Source organism: Elephantulus edwardii, unplaced genomic scaffold, assembly GCF_000299155.1.
Source record: "Elephantulus edwardii isolate Elephantulus edwardi_28Jun2011 unplaced genomic scaffold, EleEdw1.0 scaffold00015, whole genome shotgun sequence".
Taxonomy (NCBI): Eukaryota; Metazoa; Chordata; class Mammalia; order Macroscelidea; family Macroscelididae; genus Elephantulus; species Elephantulus edwardii.
This window is the reverse complement of record NW_006399765.1, coordinates 3,844,527-3,866,708: the sequence shown is the minus strand read 5'-3', so window position 1 is coordinate 3,866,708 and position 22,182 is coordinate 3,844,527. Positions and strand designations below refer to the sequence as shown.

At 40.5% G+C, this 22,182-nt stretch overlaps 1 protein-coding gene across 1 annotated transcript; it reads right to left on the bottom strand.

Moving 5' to 3' along the window:
* Positions 1 to 19,754: 19,754 nt before the first annotated feature.
* DEFB128 (defensin, beta 128) lies at positions 19,755 to 21,705 on the bottom strand. Its single transcript, XM_006881682.1, has 2 exons — positions 21,657 to 21,705; positions 19,755 to 19,990 (listed from the first exon to the last, which is right to left on the bottom strand). The coding sequence occupies exons 1-2, from the start codon at positions 21,703 to 21,705 to the stop codon at positions 19,755 to 19,757; spliced, it is 285 nt and encodes a 94-aa protein (XP_006881744.1).
* Positions 21,706 to 22,182: the final 477 nt, after the last annotated feature.

Below are 22,182 nucleotides of genomic sequence, written 5' to 3'. Positions count from 1 at the left end.
TTTTTTAAGTGGTTGATAATATAAAAGCATCCTTACAAAAATCCTCTCCTTAATAGAGTCTTACAACAACCTTAGACTGAGGTATTGTGGCAACACATCAGGGAACATATGCCTTGATTTGGGAGTATTAGAACTGAGACAGATTCTGTTGACTCCTGAGAACATTGTCACCACATCTTAATGTTCTGCAATTGACTTCTTTCTCTCAAAGTCCACAGTCATACAAGTTTCCAACTCAGAGAGGTTGGAAGGGAGATCATGAGATTTTGTAATGGGACCTCAGTAGTAGGCACTCACCAGAAGCCATTGGGCTTCTTTTCTTCTTTCTTCTTAAAGAGATTATGTGCACTATGCAGGCTAAGTCTGCAGTTTGGAGGCTCCTGTGAATTGGCTTGGCTCTGGAAGATGGTTTCTCGCATCTCCATGAGGTTCATTTATGGACCTTTTGGTTGGTTTTTTACTTCCCACTCCCACCCCTCCACAAGCAAGTGTCAGCTGAATGGACTTGCCAGATTCAGCTAACAATGAGCTATGGCCTGGGGCGGAGGGGGGTGGGGTGGGGGGGTGTCTCTGGTTTCTAGTCAACCAGCATTTGCTGGATGTACCTGTCTTTAAAAATTCTGTAGGGCCCAGAGGGCCACAGGCCTGAGAGCCAAATGTTAATTGATTTTGCTTTAAACATTCTTTTAAGTGGTACAGCCTGGTCTGTCTATTTACTGTTCTGAAGTAAGTTGGAGTTGCTGTGATGCTGAACACTGTGCCACAGGTGTGTCAAACATCGTAATGGTTACCCATCATTAGCAGTGTTTGGTGAAGCTCCCAGATTGACTCAGGTTTGTAAAGCAGAAGTTCATCCACTTCCTAAACCACATGGCTCTGAAAACTCTATATAAACAGAGAAACTATGATAGTTAGAGAACAGGGTTCAGACCTTTTGTTGATCTATGAGTTGTACTCAACTCCACGGCACTTAACAACAACAATAGATGAAAGGGAGACTGGAGGAAGCAGTCCTACCCTGAAAGGTGGGCTCTCTCTTATTTTGGTTGAGGGCCAGAAGGAAGGTTTGGTTGTTTTTTTACTTAAGCCTCTTGTTTAGAGTCAACAAGACCTCTGCAGGGCCTTTGTATTTAAAAGTCAGTTGCTGTTGTTATTATACTTTGGAGGAACATTCTTCTAAGCTGCACAGCACTCTTCTGTCAATTTGCTGTACCTGGAATTTCTGTGATGCTGAACGTTGTGCCAATGGGGTGTAAAATACCATAACGGTTACCCATGGTGTTTGGTGGAGCTCCCAGTTTAACACAAGTTTGGAAGCCAGAGTGGCATCCACTCCTTAAACAACTGCCTCTGAAAACTCTATGAACTTTGAGAAATGACGATAGTTATAGAAAGACTTCAGATCTTTTGTTCATAGGATCACTATGAGTCATCCTCGATCCGATAGTAATCAACAACAACTTGTCCACATTACTCAGAGTATGGGCTGGTGCATCACAAAGACATCTGTCCATCCCTCATCCTTCAAGCTCACTTTCCTGAAGGTTGAGACAGAGAGAACAGGAAATATAGCTGCTATCACTTTCTGAACATCCCTCTTAGTCAAGTTAGTCTTCAATGGCCTCAGATTATGTACTTAGGAAATGATACAGCTGAAAAGAACATCTTTCCTCAAACCCTTCTCATGCTAACAGCTTTCTAATTCTAAAATATGTGCACTTAGGCAGGCCAGTAAGATGAACAGCTATGGACAAGGGAAAATGACTACAGCAGTGATTATACGTAAGTTCAGCAGATGATTTTTCTACCTGCTTGTTTGTGAATGAGGAACATAGTCTTAGTGCTGCAGCCCGAAACTTTGCCTTCCTGTCATTTTGACTGACATCCATATAGCCATCCACTCTTGAGCCTAAGGGGTTTTTTTCTGTTTTGAAGTTGGCTTGTGTGTCTAGGAAGGAGAAAGGAAAGAAACCTAATTCATAGCAATGGCTACTCACAACCCCAAAACAAGACTCATGATGATGGAGTTTACTAGGAAAGTAACCGGTTACAATTCAGGTCAGAAATAACAATTCTTCAGTCGAAACGGCTCTGGACGCTGCCTCTTGGGTCTGAAGTGCTACAAAGCTCTTCTAGTTCTGTCAGTTCTATGGTTCCTTACTCCCATGCTGCCTAAGCCATGGTTATCAGCTCCAATGCTACAGGGTGGAAGGTTCAGTACCTCCCGCTGGCCTCTAGTTCTCCACCACCCTTCTCACAACTCATTCTCAATCTTTCTCCAACTGGTACAGGAATTTCTGGATCAAAGAACAAGGTACACTCTCTTCTCAGTTCAAGCCTGACAGATAGCAAAACTGATCAATTCCCGTCAGCGGTCTACACATCTGGTGTATGGTTTTCCCACCCCAAAGTTACTATTTACATTATTAGCAAACTACATCCAACCCCCTTGATGGGCCACAAAATCCCCCCTTTGTATTGTCTCACTTAACCGGGTTGTAAAAGTCAAACTCAATACTAGAAAAGTAGTAGTGAATAACTCATTGCAACACACAAACCAATCAGTAGGGCTTTGCAATTTGAATGAACAATAGAATATAGACTAGAAAGAGAGCTTCAGAGAACCAGTGGGACAATCAAAACATCAATGGTCACGACATCATAGCCCCAGTAGAAAAACAGAAAAAGTGTGAAGCTATATATTTTAAAAAATCAAATAATGGCTAAAAGTTTCCCAAATTTAATAAAATACATTAGCCCAAACTTTAAGAAGTTGATTGAGTCTTAAATGAGATGAATCCAAGTAACTGTATACCATGGCATATCATAATCAAACTTCTGAAACCTAAAGATGGGGGTGGGGGGTGGAAATTGTAAAAGTAGTTAGAAATAATAAATACATTACCTGTATAGAAACAAAAGAAAAAATTGCCCAACACAAATTCTATACCCAGCAAGAAAGTTTCCTTCAGGAAAGAAAGAGAGAGAGAGAGAGAGACAAAGAGAGAGAGAAAGAGGGAGAGAAAGGAAGGGAGGGAGGGAGGGAGGAAGGAGAGAGAGAGAAAGAGAGAAAGAGAAAGAGAGAGAGAGAAAGAGAGAAAGAAAGAGAAAGAAAGAAAGAAAGAAAGAGAGAAAATTAAAACAACATGGCACTAACAGATCTAGAAACACTAGCCAAAGAAATGTCTCCACACAAAAAATAAAAAAGACACAGAAAGAAGTTGAGATCTTTAGAAAAGGAACATTAATAGAATTGCTAAAAATAAGGATCAACTTAAATAGGGTATTACTTTCTGCATGCGTTTTTAAATAATGTTTGATGGTCAGAGCAAAAATTATAACATTGTTTAATGTGGTTCAAAGTGAATAAAGAAATATTTGGGGCAATTGTATAATAATTGGTGTAAGATGAAAAGAGTTAAAGGAAAATAAGTGTTTTACATTGTGAGTGATAATATTTTCTTGCTGGTAGATTGTGATAAACTATGTACGTATAATATCAAATCTACAACTACCACCAAAAAAAAAATCTTTGCAAAGAGATTCAGTCATTACATGGTTCGAATTCACTGGGTGCTCTGTGGTAGAAGGATGGACAATCTCTTCCCGTATAATTCACTACCTCCTAAAACCCACAGGAGGATCAATTATGGGTCAGTTCTGACTCAACAGTACTCAACAACAACAGGAAATATTGATGGCTTTAAGAAATAACAGAAAAGGGAGCTCTGGTGGCCTAGTGGCAAGAAGCTGTGCTGCAATCCCAAAGGTGTGCAGTTCGAATCCACCAGATGCTCTGCTGGAGAAGGAGGGGCAATCTCCTCCTGTACCAATCAGATCTGCTTCAACGGTACACACACACACACACACACACACACACACACACACACAAAATAATAATAAAATTTTAAAAAGTTTTAAAAAAGAATTGACAGAATAACTGCATAGAAAAATCAGGAAGAACACAGATGAACACAACAGCACAGCACCACCACCCAACAGAATCTAATCCACACCCGACATACAAGAGTTGAATACACTCCTGGGTGTTGATCATGTAGATTTACACATTCTCCTAAACTCTTCCCTCGAGGGTGGCAGGCATTCCTGAATAGAACTCTAGTGATCTAAATGAAGGCTATAGTTTGGGGTGGGGAATAAACCAAAAAACTTGCATTTTCTAAAGATAATCTAGATAAACATTTCCCTCTAGTGGAGACTTTTTTTACTTTGTTTAGGTCAGAAATCAACATTACTCTGCTGGTGGTGGTGGGGGTTATGTGCTGTCAAGTTGCCTGTGACCCACAGTGACCCTAGGTATAATAGTTCTGAACTCTTCTCTATCCAGAGCCAAATCATATCGTCTTCCACACGCCTGTCCCCATTGTCCCAGTCACTGTGTCAATCCGTCTTCCTCTCCTGCATTATCCCTTCACCCTCCCAAGCATGCTGGCCCTCTCCAAGCACTTGTTCCTCCTGGCAACATGCCCCAAGTATATCAGATGGAGCTTCAAAATCTTTGCCTCTAAGGAGCAGCTTGGTCTTCCTCTCCTTCACTGACCCTCTACTCCCAGCATACCTCTCTCCCAGGACTGGCTCTTCCTGAAAATACGCTCAAAGTAAGTAAGGCAAACCTTTACCATCTTTGCCTTAAGGCCACACTCACCTATCTACCGTTAATAATGAACTAAACAAAGTAGCACATGTACAGGAAATGTAAATATGCTGATGAAAAATATTACAAGAATAAATGGTATCTCAAAGGAAATGTACACCTGAGCAGAAGGTGCTACTTGACGCTTTGGGATTTCTTTTTATCCACAGTAAACATGTTGCGATGACAACAAACGATCATAGATTTTTAAACTAAGATTATGTAATGATAACACAATTAATGTAATTGCTATCACTAATTTTGTCCCGACAAGCTCTGGTGACTGAATGCTAAGGAATTACACAGTCAACCCAAAGGCACTTGGCTCAAATCCATCAGCTTCTCAGGTGGGAGAAAGATGGGTTTTCTGCCCCCGTGTGATGTTGTGACTCTGAAAACCCAGTAAAGGGTCAGCTTTGAGTCAGTTCCGACTGGATGACACACAGAAAGCCCTGAGCATAGTAACATTGCAAAGTATTGTGTTATATGTATTTTACCATTGAAATATGCATGTTGTTGTGTACCACAGAGTCAGAACCAATCCACAGCTGACCCTCCAGTGGGTTTTCAGAGGCAGTTAATCACATGAGATGAGATTGCCCAATCTTCTCCTGCACAGTAGCTGGTGGCCTCGAACTGAATGCCTTCAGGATTGCAGGGTAGATTTTTGCCACTAGGCCATCAGATTGGGGGTGGAGATGGAAATTCTTAAGTCCAACAAAGCAGGTAATGCTTTTCTTGTCTTCCTCTTCCTCCCATTTTTTTGTTCCACCTGTGGGATATATTTGTTGCTTTTTGGTATTGTCATGTCAGAATCGATTCATAGGCAGTAAATAGCATGTTATTGTTGTTATGTGCCGTCGAGTCGCTTGCAACTCATAGTGACTCTATGTACAACAGCCCTAAACCCTGCTCTGTCCTGTGTCAACCTCACTGTCTCTGACACAACCACCCCAATTACCCAGTTACTGGATCAATCCACCTCATAGAGGGCCTTCCCCTCCTGCGCTGTCCCTCCACTCTCCCAAGCATGATGTCCCTCTTCAAGGACCTCCTTGCAACATGTCCAAAGTATGTCAGACGAAGCCTCAGAATCCTTGCCTCCAAGGAGTAGCCTGGTTTAACCCTCTCCAGGATGAACCTAGCATAGGAGGAGATTATTCATGTTTCTCCTGTGAAGGAGCTGAGGGATTCAAACTGTGTGCATTTATTTGGGTTGGTGCTGTAGCTCCTTACCACCAAGCCACCAGAGTTCCCTGTGGAATATGGCTGATAGCTTGTGGAGTACAAAGCCTCTAGCTTGGCAAACGTACGGACATCTGGATCACCTGTCAAGGTCATAGCAGTATTCAGACGCGAGCTCCACCCCCAAAAGTGGAAAGAAACACATCCGTTAACAGCAACAAAGCTCAATTATGGGGGCAAGTAGCCACTGCCAGAAAGTTTAGGGTTTCAATTTTTTATCTAAAAAACACTGTGACTAGAGACTAACTACGTGGAAATGATAATAAAAATCTCAACACTTTTTTTTTAAGAAAAATTTCTATTTATAATTAGCCAATTAGACACAGTTTAGATGACTCTAATTTTGTTGGCAACTTCCAAAGCATTATAGTCAGGGTCAGGTCAAACACAGACTTTCTTCTCTCCATCAGACCTAATCAAGGTGTTGACCTTGGCCAAACCAATGTCGTAAAACTTCTTCACAGCTTGTTTGATTTGGTGCTTGTTGGCCTTGACATCCACAATGAACACAAGTATGTTGTTATCTTTTATCTTCTTCATGGCTGATTCAGCGGTCAGGGGAAACTTGATGATGGCATAGTGGTCAAGCTTGTTTCTCCTGGGGGTGCTCTTCAGGGAGTATTTGGGCTGCCTTTGGAGTTTCCAGTCTAAGGCCAAGGCAAGGAGGGTGACGTTCACATCTTTTTTTTTTTTTTGTGACTGTGGATGCCCTTCAGAACTGCCTTCTTGGCCTTTAACACCTTTGCTTTGGCTTCAGTTTTGAGAGGCACAGGGACCTCCTTCATTGCTTCCAGCTCCATCTTCCAAAAAGCCCAACACTTTTGCATCACACACTTTCAGAACACGCACACAGATCAGAATATGTTCAATCTGGAGGAGTGTGTTTTTGTTGTTATGTACCATCTAGTCACCTGTGACTCATAATGACCCTGTGTTCAACAGCCCTAAACACTGCTCTATTCTATCCTATGCCAATCTCACTGTCTCTGACACACCTTCCCTGATTACCCCAGTCATTGAATCAATCCATCTCATCGAGGGTCTTCCTCTCCTGCGCTGTCCCTCCACCTTCCAAATCATAACATCCCTCTCCAAGGACTGGGCTCTCCTTGAAGGCATGTATAAAGGAACAAATTCAAGATGGGAAATTTTCATTGACTTCACATCCTCTATCAAGGTTCAGGGACAGAGAAAAATATCACCAGATGTTGAATCATCCTATGGGTTAATTGATTTCTATTCATGACCATTTAATCCTCTCAGCAACACTTTATCTTATCTATTATGTTCTCTTTTTAAACTTGAACACCTAAGCTCAGAGAATTTAAGTAATTTGTCAACAATCACCATACTGAAAATGGACAGACCTAGGATTAGGATTAATTATCATTTTATATTCTTTCCATGAAAGTTCCCTGAATAGCATTCATTTCTTGAAGATAGTGCTTCAGAAAAATGTTTCCCCGTGTGTTGTACCTGTAAAGACTATTTCCCTAAATCAAAGAGGAAAATTCATTTGTCATTGTAACAAACTTTTTTTTTACAACAAACTTTTGGTGATATTAAAGGACAATTTATTTACTAAATCAAGCCTTTTATCACCCACTTAGGCAGGTCTCTAAGTGAAGAATTAGAAAAGAATGTAAATGGAGATCCACATACTGTATGTATTTAAAAGTTATATATCTATCATCTTACCTTGACACATCAACCTTACAAGAGCCTAAAATCTTACACTTTCAGACTCCTTGGTGATTTACCCCAGAACGTGGCATTCCAAAGAGCATCAGACTCCAGGGTCCAGATTCTAGCCTGCCCACCCCATGTCTTTCCGAGAATGTAAGGAACCCTGGGCAGACATGCACAGACAAACATGCGTAGATATGCAAATCTGAAGATCTGATCTTAATCTACGACCTCATCACCACCTCACCTCAAGCAACCTTCTTTGCACACCAATAGCAAGCTCTATAGACAAAGTAGAAAGCTGGAAAAGAGGCAATATCTTGTCCTGTCTCACATGCTTTGGATCTCTTGTCAGGAGGGTCCTGTCCTTGGAAAAAGACATCCTGCTGAGGAAGGTAGAGGGTCTGAGAAAGATAGAGAGGCTGATGTACAAGATGGGCTGACGTACTGACTCTAACAATGGGCTCGAGTATATTAGAGATGATGAGGGTGGGACAGCATAGGGCAAGGTTCGGATCTGTCGTTCAGAGAGCCGTATGAATGGTAGTCAACTCGACAGCACGTAACAACAATGGCCTATGTAGTTCAAAAAGGAATAAAAACAAAACTCAAATTTTTCATATGAATCTGAATTCCTGTCTGACACATTGAAATATCAAATAATATGTTTCCTGACTCCTTGATGCAATACAGCCCATGGGGGAGTTATATATTACCTTTGTGTTCTTTAACAAGTACCACATTATAACAATTTGTACTTTTAAAAGTCTCCATGAACTTTGAGGTCCTTAGAATTAACAGTAAGTGCTGATTAATGATTACTCCACCACTATAAAATGTCATGTTCTTTAGTGATACGATCTTGTCCATGGGAACACCTTCAGTTTAACCCCAGTTTGGGGCTCAGACTACCAGAAACTTCAGATTGATAGAGTCTCTGTCAATATAGACTAGAACACACACACACACACACACACACATTTATTAGAGTGAGAGTTGGAGAGACATTATTTTAATCTAAAATGTAATGTTGTTAATCTGTGGGATAAAGTAATGTGAGGTGTTTTTAAACAAGGAATTGATCTCTGCCAGTTTTGTTGATGAAGAAATCATGCAGGTAGGACATAGACTCTCTCTATGGATATACATCAAGTGATCATCTTCCAAACTCAAAGACTGATTTATCAGCCCCATCTATTTATACCTGTCTCCCTATCCAGAATAGAGTCACGATTTATCTCTTTGACAACTTTTTAACCAGTAACTGAAATCTGTCATTCCTTTTTTGTACATTTCATTCCTGGGACAAATTCACATCCTCACATTAGGGTGGCTTCCTGGTAAGGAGTTGTGCAGCCAACTCAGAGGTACATGGTTGGAAACCACCAACTGCTCTGAGACAGGAAGGTGGGAAGCCCCCTCCCATGTGACTTACTGCCTCTGAAAACTTACTGGAGGGTCAGCTAGGAGTCAGTCCTGACTCAACGACACGTGACAAATTGTCTATTGTGTGCATTTCTATATTTACACAGAAGAGTATTGATGATGGACAGAACACACTTATTTCATTATAAATTCATGATGACCTGTCTAAAATAGATGTTCTATACTCTCTGGAAGCTATTAGATCAAGTGTCTTACAGTCTGAGCCCAGGAAAAATGCTCACGGCTATAAAAGGTCTAATTGCTAAAAGCATGTTCTACAAGCTATCAGTCCCCTGTTGTGGGATCTTAAATAGATCACCATGTACAAAAGAATCTCTGGATGGGTCTTGGACATGAAAATAATCCAAAAGGAAGCTAGATTTTCAAAAGAATAATAATGCCACAAAACCCAAAGTTTGGTGAAAGCAAAAATAATTTCTTTAGTTCCCTACTAATTCCATACTAATAGGAATTGTGTTGCTAAAGCAACTTTTTACCCTCTGGAAGCAGAATCTTCCTCCAAACTTTCTCTAAATCTAAGTACTGAGAACAAGAAACAAGGGAAACTTGCCCAGGGTTGTTGCTGTTGTGTACCATAGCGTCGGAACTGATACACAGCTGACCCGCCAGCAGGTTTTCAGAGGCAGATAATCGCACGGGAGAAGATTGTCCACCTTGCCCAGAGATCAGAATAGAATCACCCAGACTGACTAGGGAATTTTCTACACTGAAAGAGAAGGGACCCTGACTACCATTGACCACCAAAGTGATACTTTATACTCTTCTCTCTTTGCTTTCTTTACTTTTTCTTAGTGAATGTATTCTTCAATCATTGTAGTGTTTGTCTTGTGAGTAATTTATTTTATCCTGTTCTCAAAAGGGGCCCCATTTGGACTGACCAAAGAGGCAGACACAAGGCCTAGAGATCCCAGGTTGTACACAACAAGTGGAATAGTATTCTGACTTTGATCCATTGGGAAAAGATGAAACAATCTTGGCTTAACAATAGGCCTTATGTGAGGGAGATCTCATTTGTAATTAATTGGGTATATGGCAGAAAGCATATGCTTGGGTGATTACCATGCATTCAGTGTATTTTTGTCTGTTTCCAAGAGGTACTAGTACTTAGAAGAAGGTCCCAGGCTGACAAAAACAGATGGTCAGTGAAAAACAGGAAAGCCATGAACAAGATGGACAGACGCGGTGACTGCAGCAATGGGCTTGGCTGCGCATGGCAGGAAGCATGAGGACGGTTCAGGATAGAGCAAGACTTCAAACTACTGCTCACAGGTCTCTATGAGTTGTAGTCAATTGGACAGCACCTGACACCAACTGCATACATTTTCCCCTTTGCAGAGGCCAGAATTATTCCTCTCTTTCAGATAATTACTTCACAGTCATTCCTGGGTGGAGAATTAAATAACTTCCACTCACAGGTACTATGCAGACAAGATGTGACATGGTCTAGCCAATTCCAACAGCAAACTGATTCTGTAGGTTTAGGATATTTGGATTAGATATTTATTGGCTAAGTCAGTTGCTTGACTTTCTCAGAAGTTTTGTGTCTATGTATTTATGTAGATTCTACACAGTTATGCAGATTCTACAGTTAGTTTTGTAATACCTAAATGGAAGGGTCTCTGATAAACAAATCAGATATATTGTTCACTCTTGACAGTGAATGATTCAGTACTCTTCTCCAACACCACAACTTAAAGGCATCACTTCTGTCATCCTTATTCGCCGTCCAGTTCTCAGATGCACAGTAAGTGATTGAAAATATCATGGCCTGGGTCAGGCGCAGCTTAGTATTCAAATGACATCATCACTTCATAACGCTTTGGAGAGGTCCCTGACAGCAGACTCTCCCAATGCAACACGCCTTGACTTATTGTTAGCAAGTTGTGGATCCAAGTAAGATGAAATCGTTGACTATTTGAATCTTTTCTCCATCTTTCATGATAGACTATCTATTGTTTGTTCTAAAGTACAGCAGAGATTGTAGAGCTGGAGCAAGAACAGGCAGGGAGGGTTTCATTCTGTTCTGCATAGAACCAACCCAGGGGAGATTGGCAAACTTCTAGAAATTAAACCACACACTCCTGACAACAAATGATCCAAGAAACCAGAGGGAAATTGGAAAATACTCAGAGATGAGTGAAAACACCAGAACAGGAGAAAATATTTGCAAATCACCTATCTGGTAAAGGGTTTCTACGTCATGTCTAAAGAGTAGAAAATGAATCCTGAAGAAAATAAATCACATTCACCTTGATGACCACAAAATTAAGCTCCACACGCACATGTTTATGGCGGCTTTATTCACAATAGCAAGGAGTTGGAAACGACCTAAGTGCCCATCAACAAACGAATGGCTAGAGAAGCTGTTGTATAGTCACACAATGGAATACTACACTGCACTGAAAAACAAGGAACTCATGCAATACTATTCAACATGGGTGACCCTGGAGGACATTATGCTGAGTGAAGTATCTCAGTCACAAAAGGACAAATACTGCATGGTGCCACTGTTGTAAAACAGGACTGACATCGGGGTTGGGGAGGGACTGAGAAAGATGGGTTGAATAATGTATACTACATTGAAACAGATGAGGGAAAAAACTGTTTAAAAGGGATATGTAATTAGGTATTTTTGTTGTGACAACAGTCCAGAGCAAAGGCTGCATAGTGGAGTGGACATGGGGGGAGGGATTGTAAAACAATGAAAGAATTTTTCTTTTACTTTTCCAGGAGGGTAGTGTACTAGGGGGGAGGGTTAGGATCAGAGAAAAGCACAACAATGAATGAATGGAAATCCAAAGTCTCTGTAAATTTTCATTGAAATTAATAATAATTTTTTTAAATTACACTTTAGTGCAACAACGAATGAATGAAATCCAAAGTCTCTGTAGATTTTCACTGAAATTAATAATAAAAAAATTTTTTAAAAAATATGCTTTAACAAAAGAAGGGAAATGTGGGAAGCCAAATATCAAATTTAATATTAATAATAAACCAAATACTTTATCAGGATATGAGGGAGACATAATATAAGCTAGAATTCACCCTGTGGCACTAAGGCAATCCTTAAGAGTCTACACAATCTTTAGTTTGTATTTACTGAATCCCTCCCTCCTGAGGTAAGCATAAGGTAAACAATAGAGAAGAACTGGGCCTTATTTACAAAAGACTTCCCCCTAATCCTTTGCTTTTGTTTACCACTCCCCTGTGATTTTCCTTTGTTTACCTTCCTGATGATTCTCAATAAAAACCCAGAAAAGGTAGCATAGGGGCTGCAGTTTTCCCAACTGTTAGCTCCCTACCTTCACACTCTCTGGCCTGACCCCCATTCCTGTGTGTCCCTGTCTGTCTTTTCTTTCAGACAACAATGCACAGGGACACAGGGCCATGAATGTCTCTCTGAAAGGGTCAGAGGAAGTAAGAATAGCACCAACTCTCACTGCCCTAGAGCGGAAAGCAGATAAAGAGTGTGTGGTCCAGCCAACACCATGGTACCTTTACAGTTACACCAACAACAAGAGGCTCATTTCTTTGTATGGACTCACATTTATGGTACCAACAATTCGGTTTATTAGAGAAGGAAGTTGCAGAGTGGGGGAGGCAAAGAATACCACCCAATGTAAATCCACCTTTTAGCCCAACAGTTCTAAGGCTCTGGTTTCCGTGCTTGGTACCAGCAGTCAGGAGAACAGGAGACAGTGCAGTGGATAAGCGAGCAATGATGTCAGTTTGAAGACTAAAGTGTGCCTGATTCAGGCTATGGTCTTTCCAATTACTGCAGCTCATCTGAGAACTGAACAACAAATAAAGATGATGGAAGAAGAATCAGAGGCCTATGAGCGTTGTTTGGAGAGGAGTACTGAAATGACTGCCAAAAGAACAACCAGATATGTCTTGGAGGAAAGTGTAACCACGGTGCTCCCTGGAGACAAAGATGGCAAAGCTTCATCTCTCGTACTTTGGTCATGTTGCTAGAAAAAAACTACTTCTTGGAAAGGGACATCATCCTTGGAAAATGAAAGCGAGGAAGACCCTCAATGAGATGGATAGACTTGACTGCAGCAATGGACTTAAGTGTGTCAGACACGATGAGGATGGCACAAGATAGGACAGGGTTCAAGTCTGTTATTCCGTGGGTCGACTCAATGGCACCTAACAACAACAGCAAAATTGATAGTGGATCCAAGTTCAATTAAATTGTTGGCAATTTCAATCTTTTCTCTACCTAGGCTAAAAGCAAAAACTACCAGAAAGACGTTTATTTGTATATAATACACTGTAAAAAGACATTTGACTGTGTAGATTATAACAAAGCATGTTAGCACTGAGAAGAACGAAATCACAGAACATTTCTTATGTTCACGTAAAACGTACTCATTGACCAAGAAACAAGTGTCCAGAAAGAAAAAAGGGAAGACAGCATGGTTTAAAATCAAGGAGCCTTGGTTTAAATCCACCAGATGCTCTGCTGGAGAAGGAGGAACAGTCTCCTCCTGTACCAGTCAGATCTGATTTGATGGTACACACACACACACACACACACACACACACACACACAATAATAAAATAAAATAAAAATCAAGGAGTCTGTCAGGATTGTATCCCTTCTCCACAGCCATTCAGTCTGTATGTTGATCAAATAATTTGAGAAGCCGGACTATATGAAGAAGAATATGGAATCAGGATTGGAGGATGAAGCATCAACAATCTACATTATGCAAATGACCCAGTATTGCTTACAATAATTGCAAAAGACTTGAAGCACTTACTGTAAAAGATCAAAGACTACAGTCTTCAACATGAATTACATCCGAACAAAAGAGCGCCTGAGTACTCTAGGATTCAGGGCTGTCTAACATAAAAAGTATTTCTTTGAAAGATCACACTTTATCTTAAACAATCTGTGCAATGTAGTCTCTAATAGTTCTAGGATTGTTTAGAACAAAAGATGTTTCTATTAAGGAAAAAAAAAAACACTAATTAAAAATAACAGTCCAGAAAGCCGTGTGCCCTATGACTGAGAAGCTGGCATCCTTGAGGACGACATACATTGTAGATTTCCCCCCTCCATCCATTCTTCTTCGTACTTGCTGTAAAAACATCGTAAAGAGAAATACTGACCTTTGGATTCATTTCTAGTATGTGAAGAACAGAACAGTCTTGAAACTTAGGTGAGTAAGTTTTTATTTTGTCATAAAAAAGAAAACAGAAGTCCTTACTTACAATTGGACCAATAGGGCCACATCATAATAGATGGAGAAAAGATTGAAACTGTGAGCAATTACATTTTACTTACATCTGCAGTCAACACCCACAATAACAGCAGAACTCAAAGGACATGGTGCATTGGGAAAACCTTCTGTCGGACCTTTTTAAAGTCCTGAAGAACAAGGATATCTATTTAAAGACTAAAGTACACCTGGTTTAAGTCATGATGTTGTCAATTGCTTCAAATACATCTGAAAGTTGGACAATGAGTTCTTACTCTTCAGCTGAAGAATTGATGCCTTTGAATTGAGGTGTGGTAAAGAGTGCAGAATGTCCTATCAGCTGCAGAAAGAACAAACAAATCTGTCTTGGAGGAAGTGCAACCAGTGTGCCTCTTCAAGGGGAGGATGGTGAAACTTCTTATCACATACATTGGATATGTTATTAGGAAGGACCAGTCTTTGGAAAAAGACATCGTGCTGGGATCAGTGAAAGAAAGGAAGAACTTCAAGGAGATAAACTGACCTAGTGACTTAAATGATGGACTCCAGCTTGGTGGAGAGTGTGAGGATTGTGCAGGACAGCACAAGGTTCTGATCTGTTGTTCTTTCTTGGTTGTGTTTTGGTTTGTTTTTCTCCCTATCCTCTCCCCAGTTCACTGTATATATATATATTCACTCACTGTTACTGGTAGGAGAACAAGTAAGTTCATCCTGGAGAGTGTGAAGCGAGGCTGCTCCTAGGAAACAAGGATTCTGAAGCTTTGTCTGACATACTCTGGACATGTTGCAAGGCGGGATCAGTCCTTGGAGAGGGATGTCATGCTTGGGAGGGTGGAGGGACAGCGCAGGAGAGGAAGACCCTCAATGAGGTGGATTGATTCAGTGACTAGGCTAACGGGGATAGGTGTGTTAGAGACAGTAAGATTGGCAAGGGATAGAGCAGGGTTTACGGCTGTTGTACACAGGGTCGCTATGAGTCGCAGGCAACTCTACGGCACATAACAACAAGAAGAACATTGTTGCACAATTTTCTCCTTCACCCCCACTTCCCCAGTCCACTTTGCTATGCACCTTTTACTCTGGGCTGTTGTCATAAAAATAATGCCTGATCATATATTCCTTTTAAACAGTTCTTTCCTCTATCTGTTCCAATGCAGTGCTCATTATTTATTCTCTCCTTTCTTAGTTTCCCACACCTTCCCCCCACAATCCCTCATGTCAGTCCTGTTTTATAACAGTGAGGTCTATTGTTCTGAGAGTCATTATGAGTCATAGTTAACTGGATAGCATCTAACAACAACACAAGTGAGAACTCCTTGGTTGGCACAAATAGCTAAGCATTTGAGTTCTAACTAAATGGTTGATGGTTCAAAGGCACCTAGAGACAATCCACAGGTAAGAACTGGTAACTTGCTTCCAAAAGCTCACAGTCTGAAAATACGCTAGAGTGGGTCTATTCTGGGGTAACCAGGAGCCACATTCACTTAAAGACAACTAACAAGAACAATAAATATATTCAAAGTTATTTTCCCCTAAGTTTATAAAAGAATTGCCAAGGAGGGGGGAAAAAAATCTATTTGTGCTCTGTACCTGAGCAAATGCCCTATACACTATTCATGATGCCTTAGACATCAAGTCACGATATATATATTTTTTTTTAATTTTTTTTTATTTTAATTAAGTTTACAGAGACTTTGGATTTCCATTCATACATTGTTGCACACTTTCCTCCCTACCCACCCTTCCCCCAGTTTGCTTTTCTCTTTGAAGAAAAAAAATTTGTTCTCGTTCTTTGTTATACAAGCCTCCCCAGCCCCAAATCCACTTTACTATGCAGCTCTAATTCTGGACTCTTGTCATGAAAATAATACCTAATCATATATTTCTTTTAAACAGTTCTCTCCCTCATCTGTTTCAATTCAGTATTCATTATTTATTCCTTCTTTTCTTAAGTTCCCCCAACTCCAATGTAAGTCCCATTTTACAACAGTGGCACTATGCAGTGTTTGTCCTTTTGTGACTAAGATATTTCACTCAGCATAATGTCCTCCAGGTTCACCCATTTTGTATAATATTTCATGAGTTCTTTGTTTTTCAATGCAGCATAGTTTTCCACTGCGTGAATATACCACAACTTCTCTATCCATTCATTTGTTTATAGGCACTTGGATTGTTTCCAACTCTTTGCTATTGTGAACAAAGCTGCGATAAATATGGGTGTGCATTTATCTACTTGGGTGGCAGTTATGGTTTATTTGGGATATATTCCCAGGAGTGGAATTGCTGGCTCAAATGGTATTTCTATTTGCAACTTTTTGAGAAAGAACCATACAGCCTTCCATATTGGTTGCATCATTTTACACTCCCACCAACAGTGAATAAGTGTTCCAATTTCTCTACAACTTCAACAGCATTTGTTGTTTGCTACTCTGTTAAATTTTGCTATTCTTACTGGGGTGAGATGATATCTCATAGTTGTTTTGACTTTCATCTCCCTTAGAGATAAGGTTTGAGCACTTCTTCATGTGTTTGTTCGCCATCTGAATGTTTTCTTTGGTGAAGTGTCTGTTCATATCCTGTGTCCATTTTGTAACTGGGTTGTTTACCTTTATCTTGTTGTGGTATATATCTTTTTTTTAAAAAAAGAGGATCTATCATAAGAAATCTTAACAATTACATGAAGCATAACGGATTAAAACAAGGAAGTGGAAATCTATCTCTTGTTCTTTCACCTTTCTTCCCATCCTTTCTCATCCAGTAGTGAATTACTTGTGACTAAATGGACACATTAGCTGACCTTATGTTCTCTGAGCAGAGTCTGAAAAAGTACTGTCTCTGAGAACAGCTATGAGCACATCTTCTAATGTCAGAGAGTGGATGTTGGAAGGAAGTTGTTAATTTCCCTGGTACCTCTCATGATTGTGTCCAAGACTCTCAAGAGGCATAAGTAACACCAATCATTAAGACTGAATAGAGAACTATACCTGGAACATTCTGGCAATTCTTAAATGGCTTATGAATACAATTTTGGAAAATTGTTCTAAGATCTGAGAAAAATCAAGTCACAATAATATTTCCTTTGTCAAACAAAAGTTTGACTAGTGACTATATAGATTTTTAGCTAATTTTCTTATATGAAAGTAAAGAAAACACACATCTAACAATACTGGGCACAATTACATCTGCGGGTATGGAAGAGATACTGCTGCTGTTAGTGGTCATTGAGCTGGTACCAATACAAGAAGAACAAAAGGGATCATCAAGTCAAAGCAAAGATTGGGTTCAATCAATCAAAGCAGACTTCATTTTTCTATCCAGCTAAGTACACTCTTCTTCCCGCAACTCGGGAGACATTTCCCCAGATGATCTGAGGCTCATTTTTTGTGGTTAATTGCCATCAAATTTATCCTGGCTCAAAGCAACCCTATGTGCACAGAGTAGAATTTGATCTTTTAGGAAGAGATCACCAGGCCTGCCTTCTGAGGCACCGCTGGTTGGGTTCAAGAGCCAACCTTCCCGTTAGAAGCCCAGTACTTAACTAATTGCACAACCCAGAGACTCCAGGTCAGACAATGACTAAACCCAAAGGGATTCTTGCACCTACTTTATCATCGGAGCTCTGGTGGCAATCTTTAACCGTGTTGTGCTTTTCACCAAAAGTCACGTGGTTCCAAAACACCAGCAACTCCAGGAGAGAAAAATAGGAAGTCTTCTCTCTTAAGGGTTTCCTGCCAGGAGCTCTAGTGGCCTAGTGGCAAGAAGCTGTGCTGTAACGACAAGGGCATGCTGTTTGAACCCACCGGACGGTCTCCTGGAGAAGGAGGGCAATCTCCTTCTGTGCCAGTCAGATCCAATTTGGAAGGCACCAACGCTGGACCTGATTTGATGGTACACAATAAGAGAAAGTATAGGACACCTATAAATGGAAGACAATGGGCCAATATTATCTGCGTGTCAGAGTGACAAGAGACAAGAGAGACCCACCCTGAAAATGCTCACAGTGGCTCACAGTGAAGAGGGCCTGGTGCTGCAGTGGGTAATTGCTCATTTGCAAAGATTGGCCTTTTAACTCATCAGCCACCCTACAGGAGAGAGAGGTGACAGTCGGCTTCTATAAGAATTACAGGCTTGGGAACCTGATGGGACAGTTCTACTCTGTCTTTTAGGATTGCAGTGAGTCAGAATCCACTTTTTAGCAACTAACTGGATTTTTCTACATGGGGCCCAAAGTGATGGAAAATTGGGAGACAGAGATTGCAAAAGGTTGCAATGAAAAAAGAATTTTCTAGGTGAACTCTGTTCAAAACTCCTGTTTGAACTAGTTTGAAGTAGTCACACATTAGCCTTCACATTGCTGGAGTGATCGATAAACCTTCTAAAACTGCCATTTACTCCAGCTTTTTTGTTTCCTCTATACAACAAACAAGAACTCATCAACTTGGAACTGACTCACCTCTGGCCCTCCAGTAGGTTTTCAGAGGCTACAAATTGACACAGAAGGAAATTGCCCATCTTTCTCCCAAGAAGCCCTGGTGGATTTGAACCACCTGCTTTTGAATTGGCAGTACAACTCCTTATCCACTCTAGACCACCAGAGCTCCATTTTTCCTACAGAGTTCTCTAGAATTCTCAAAAACCAAAGCTACTGAAAGGAAAGCTCTTGGATACTCTTGAAACATTAATAAAGCATTGAAATATTTAAGTCCTATTCTCCCAGTCACCAGATGGTGAACTGCTTATGGAGGACAAAGACACTTTGATTTATTTATCCCAAATGTTCATTGCACAAAGGATATGGGGCTCGTGTTTTAACCAGACAAAAATTATTGGATGTCACCACAAAATTTTCTGTTCCATTTTGAAGTGTTAAATTTTACCCTAGAAACAAACAGCATATGCAGTACTTTCAATGAGCGTAAAGGTAATATGTGTCTTAAAATTATGTCAACTTGATGCGCAAATTGCTGCTTAAAAAAAGGAGACACAGCATGACTACTCAATAAGCTTCAGAGGGCGTCTTGGAATTGTAACTACCTACCCTCATTTCCCTCAGACCTGCCGCCAAGAAATGTTAGAAAAACTTGCAAACATCTTGCCGCCTTTTAATTTTCTTCCTTTTTTTTTTTTGCCGCCTTCTGGTTGAATTCTTAATTGTTAGCAAAAGCTTATGCCCCTCTACGCAAAGGTCTGTTTAAATGTAAGAAATCACATTTAAAAAGAGGATTGATAGATAAAGGCTATTAAATACTGTCTTGGATATAAAATAAAGAGATCAATCCCATCACCTCCCATGTCTTTAACTCTTCTCCAGATTGTTCATCTCGCCTAGTGCCATACCGAGAACATGGGAATTATTCACTTACATAATGCATCAACAAATAAATTCAGAAAAGTCATTTATTATTTGGAAAATGAGGTTCACAGAAGGGAGCTCAGAAATCTCTTGCCTCAGCCCGAGTTAGGCAGAACTTTCGAGTTAGGAAGAATAGAGACCAAATGGCCACAGATTTGATTTATATTTGTATCGTGACAATTGTGACGGTGGGTAAAAGAATATAGTCCTCACTCGCATTGGCTGGCACTTCTCGTTTTGGTTGCTTCTGGCTGTCACGATGGAGTTTGGCTCTGTCTTCGTCAACACAACATAATTTCCCGCTTGGACATGATATCTCATATATTTCTCCTATTTTGCATTTCTTTCTGCAGTAGCCCTCTAGATTATCAAAGCATTTCTTGGGTCTCTTCCCATCTGTGTACAGGAAACAACATTGAATCAAAGTCCATTTTTGAAGCAGAGCAATTGCACCCGTCATGGGATCACAGTGAGCGTTTGGGAGTGGGAGAGATATGTGGTCGCCGGAAAGCTAAAGGCCTGTCGTGAACTGTGTGTTGGTAAGAGGAAACTCAGGATGCTCTTCTTGGAAATCCACCCAAATGAAGGACATCCCAGGGGCTGGGCTCCTAGTCAATGACTAATTGATTCTAAGGAGATTAGAATTTATATGAGAACAGAGAGGGCAGAATTCAATTTCTGTTGTCAAATGGCACTACGAGGCACGCTGGCAATGCTCTCTCCCTGGGGCTCCAGAGTTAGCATTCGCTCAGCCATAACCCAGCTCAATGTCCCTTGAGATTACTAACTTGTCACCATCAGCTCATTTCATAGTCAAAATGACTTTAAGAAGAATGCCACAGATTCTGTTTTATGGTAACACTATAATTAGGCTTTGCACGGACAATAGAAATGTCTCTTTGCCAATAGTCACCCTCTTGGCTCCCAGCAATAAATGTTACTGGGAATTCCTTCTCTTATTTAACCTCTACTAGTTGTCTATAACTGATTATCTTGCTTCTCTAAGATTATCTAAGCTCCTAGCTTTCTCCATGTCTCTGTCTCACTCTTTTTCTCTCTTTATTTGTTCTTTAGCTCTCTCTCACCCTCTCTTTCTCTCTCTCTCCCCCCGCCACTTGTCTTCCTTTTCCTTCTTCATCTTTGTCTTCTTCCAGTTCTATATATACCTATCCCCTTAACAACCCTAGATTCTCAGGAATTTTTAGAACACAAAAACACAGCATGCCTTTTTACAGCAAAAAGGAAGCGAGAAACCTTCTGGCACAGCTCCTGTCATAATCTTGGTCCTTCACGTTTGTAAATTCTTATCACTCTAACTCTCCATAATGAATAGTTATACCCATTTGACAGATGAGAAAATTGAGGCTCAAAAAAGAAATAATTCTCTTAGCACAACTAGTAAGTGATCACTGTAAATCTTGGGCTGTTTCCATTATCATCACACTATACCGTGGACCACCAAGAAAACAAATAGGTCTGCCTTGGAGAGAGTGAAACTAAGTTTCTCCATAGAGGCAAGGATTTTGAGACTCTGTCTCACATACTTTGGGCATGTGGCCAGGAGGTACTGGTCCTTGGAGAAGGACATCATGCTCGGAAGGGTAGAGGGACAGCGCAGGAGAGGAGAACCCAAATGAGATGGATTGATACAGTAACTAGGGCAATGGGAATAGATGTATCAGAGTCAGTGAGACTGGCTCAAGACAGGGCAGGCTTCAGAGTTGTACAGGTGACTTGATAGCACCTAACAACAACAATTGTATAGGCTGACGATGACTTTCAATGAAAAGAGGGATAACTTGGTTCCTGGGTGAAGACTGTGTGAAGTGTTATAAAGATAATTCTAGATGGTCGAGTCCATCCTATCTTGGCAAGGACCCCTACGAGGACAGCCTTGATCTGTTTTTACTTCCCTGAACAATTCTCTTCAAAGGCTCATATTCAAATTTGGCAATCAGAAGAGTGGGTATCTTTTATCACATCAACCATCTTTCAATCCCTGACCCCACTCTTACAGACAGTAATATCTCCCAGGATTTCAGGGCACATTTGGACAAGTTACCTGTGTGTATCTCAAACAGCAGGATAATGAGAAGCAGAAACAGCTTCATGTTTACAAAAGAGAGTGTCAGCAGATTGTCTTTGTCCAGTGATCCGTATAACACAACCTTTCAAAGCAAGCCAGAGTCTGGGATTGTTGTCAGTCTTTGGAGCTCTCCTTTTAACCCACACGGACAGACAAGCAATCCAAGTTAACTTCCACCTACACCACCAAATAACAGTCACTGAATGTTCCATGATCTCCTATCTACTCCCCCTTCTTCAGGACGTGAGCAACAACCGTGATTTCTACACCTGCATCATCAGCACATTTTGGTCAAGGCTGGCTGATCATATGTCCTAGTTTGCTGGAACAGTCCTGGCAGATTCAGAGTGTTCCAGTGGTTAATCCATTCAACGTTAGTTTTCACTTTCAAAAAATAACCTGATTAGGAAGATAATAAAATTATCTTAGTCAAGATAGACACATAAGCACACACAGTGATAATTTTTTAAATCTTTTTTTTATTCATTTTCATGAAAGTTTA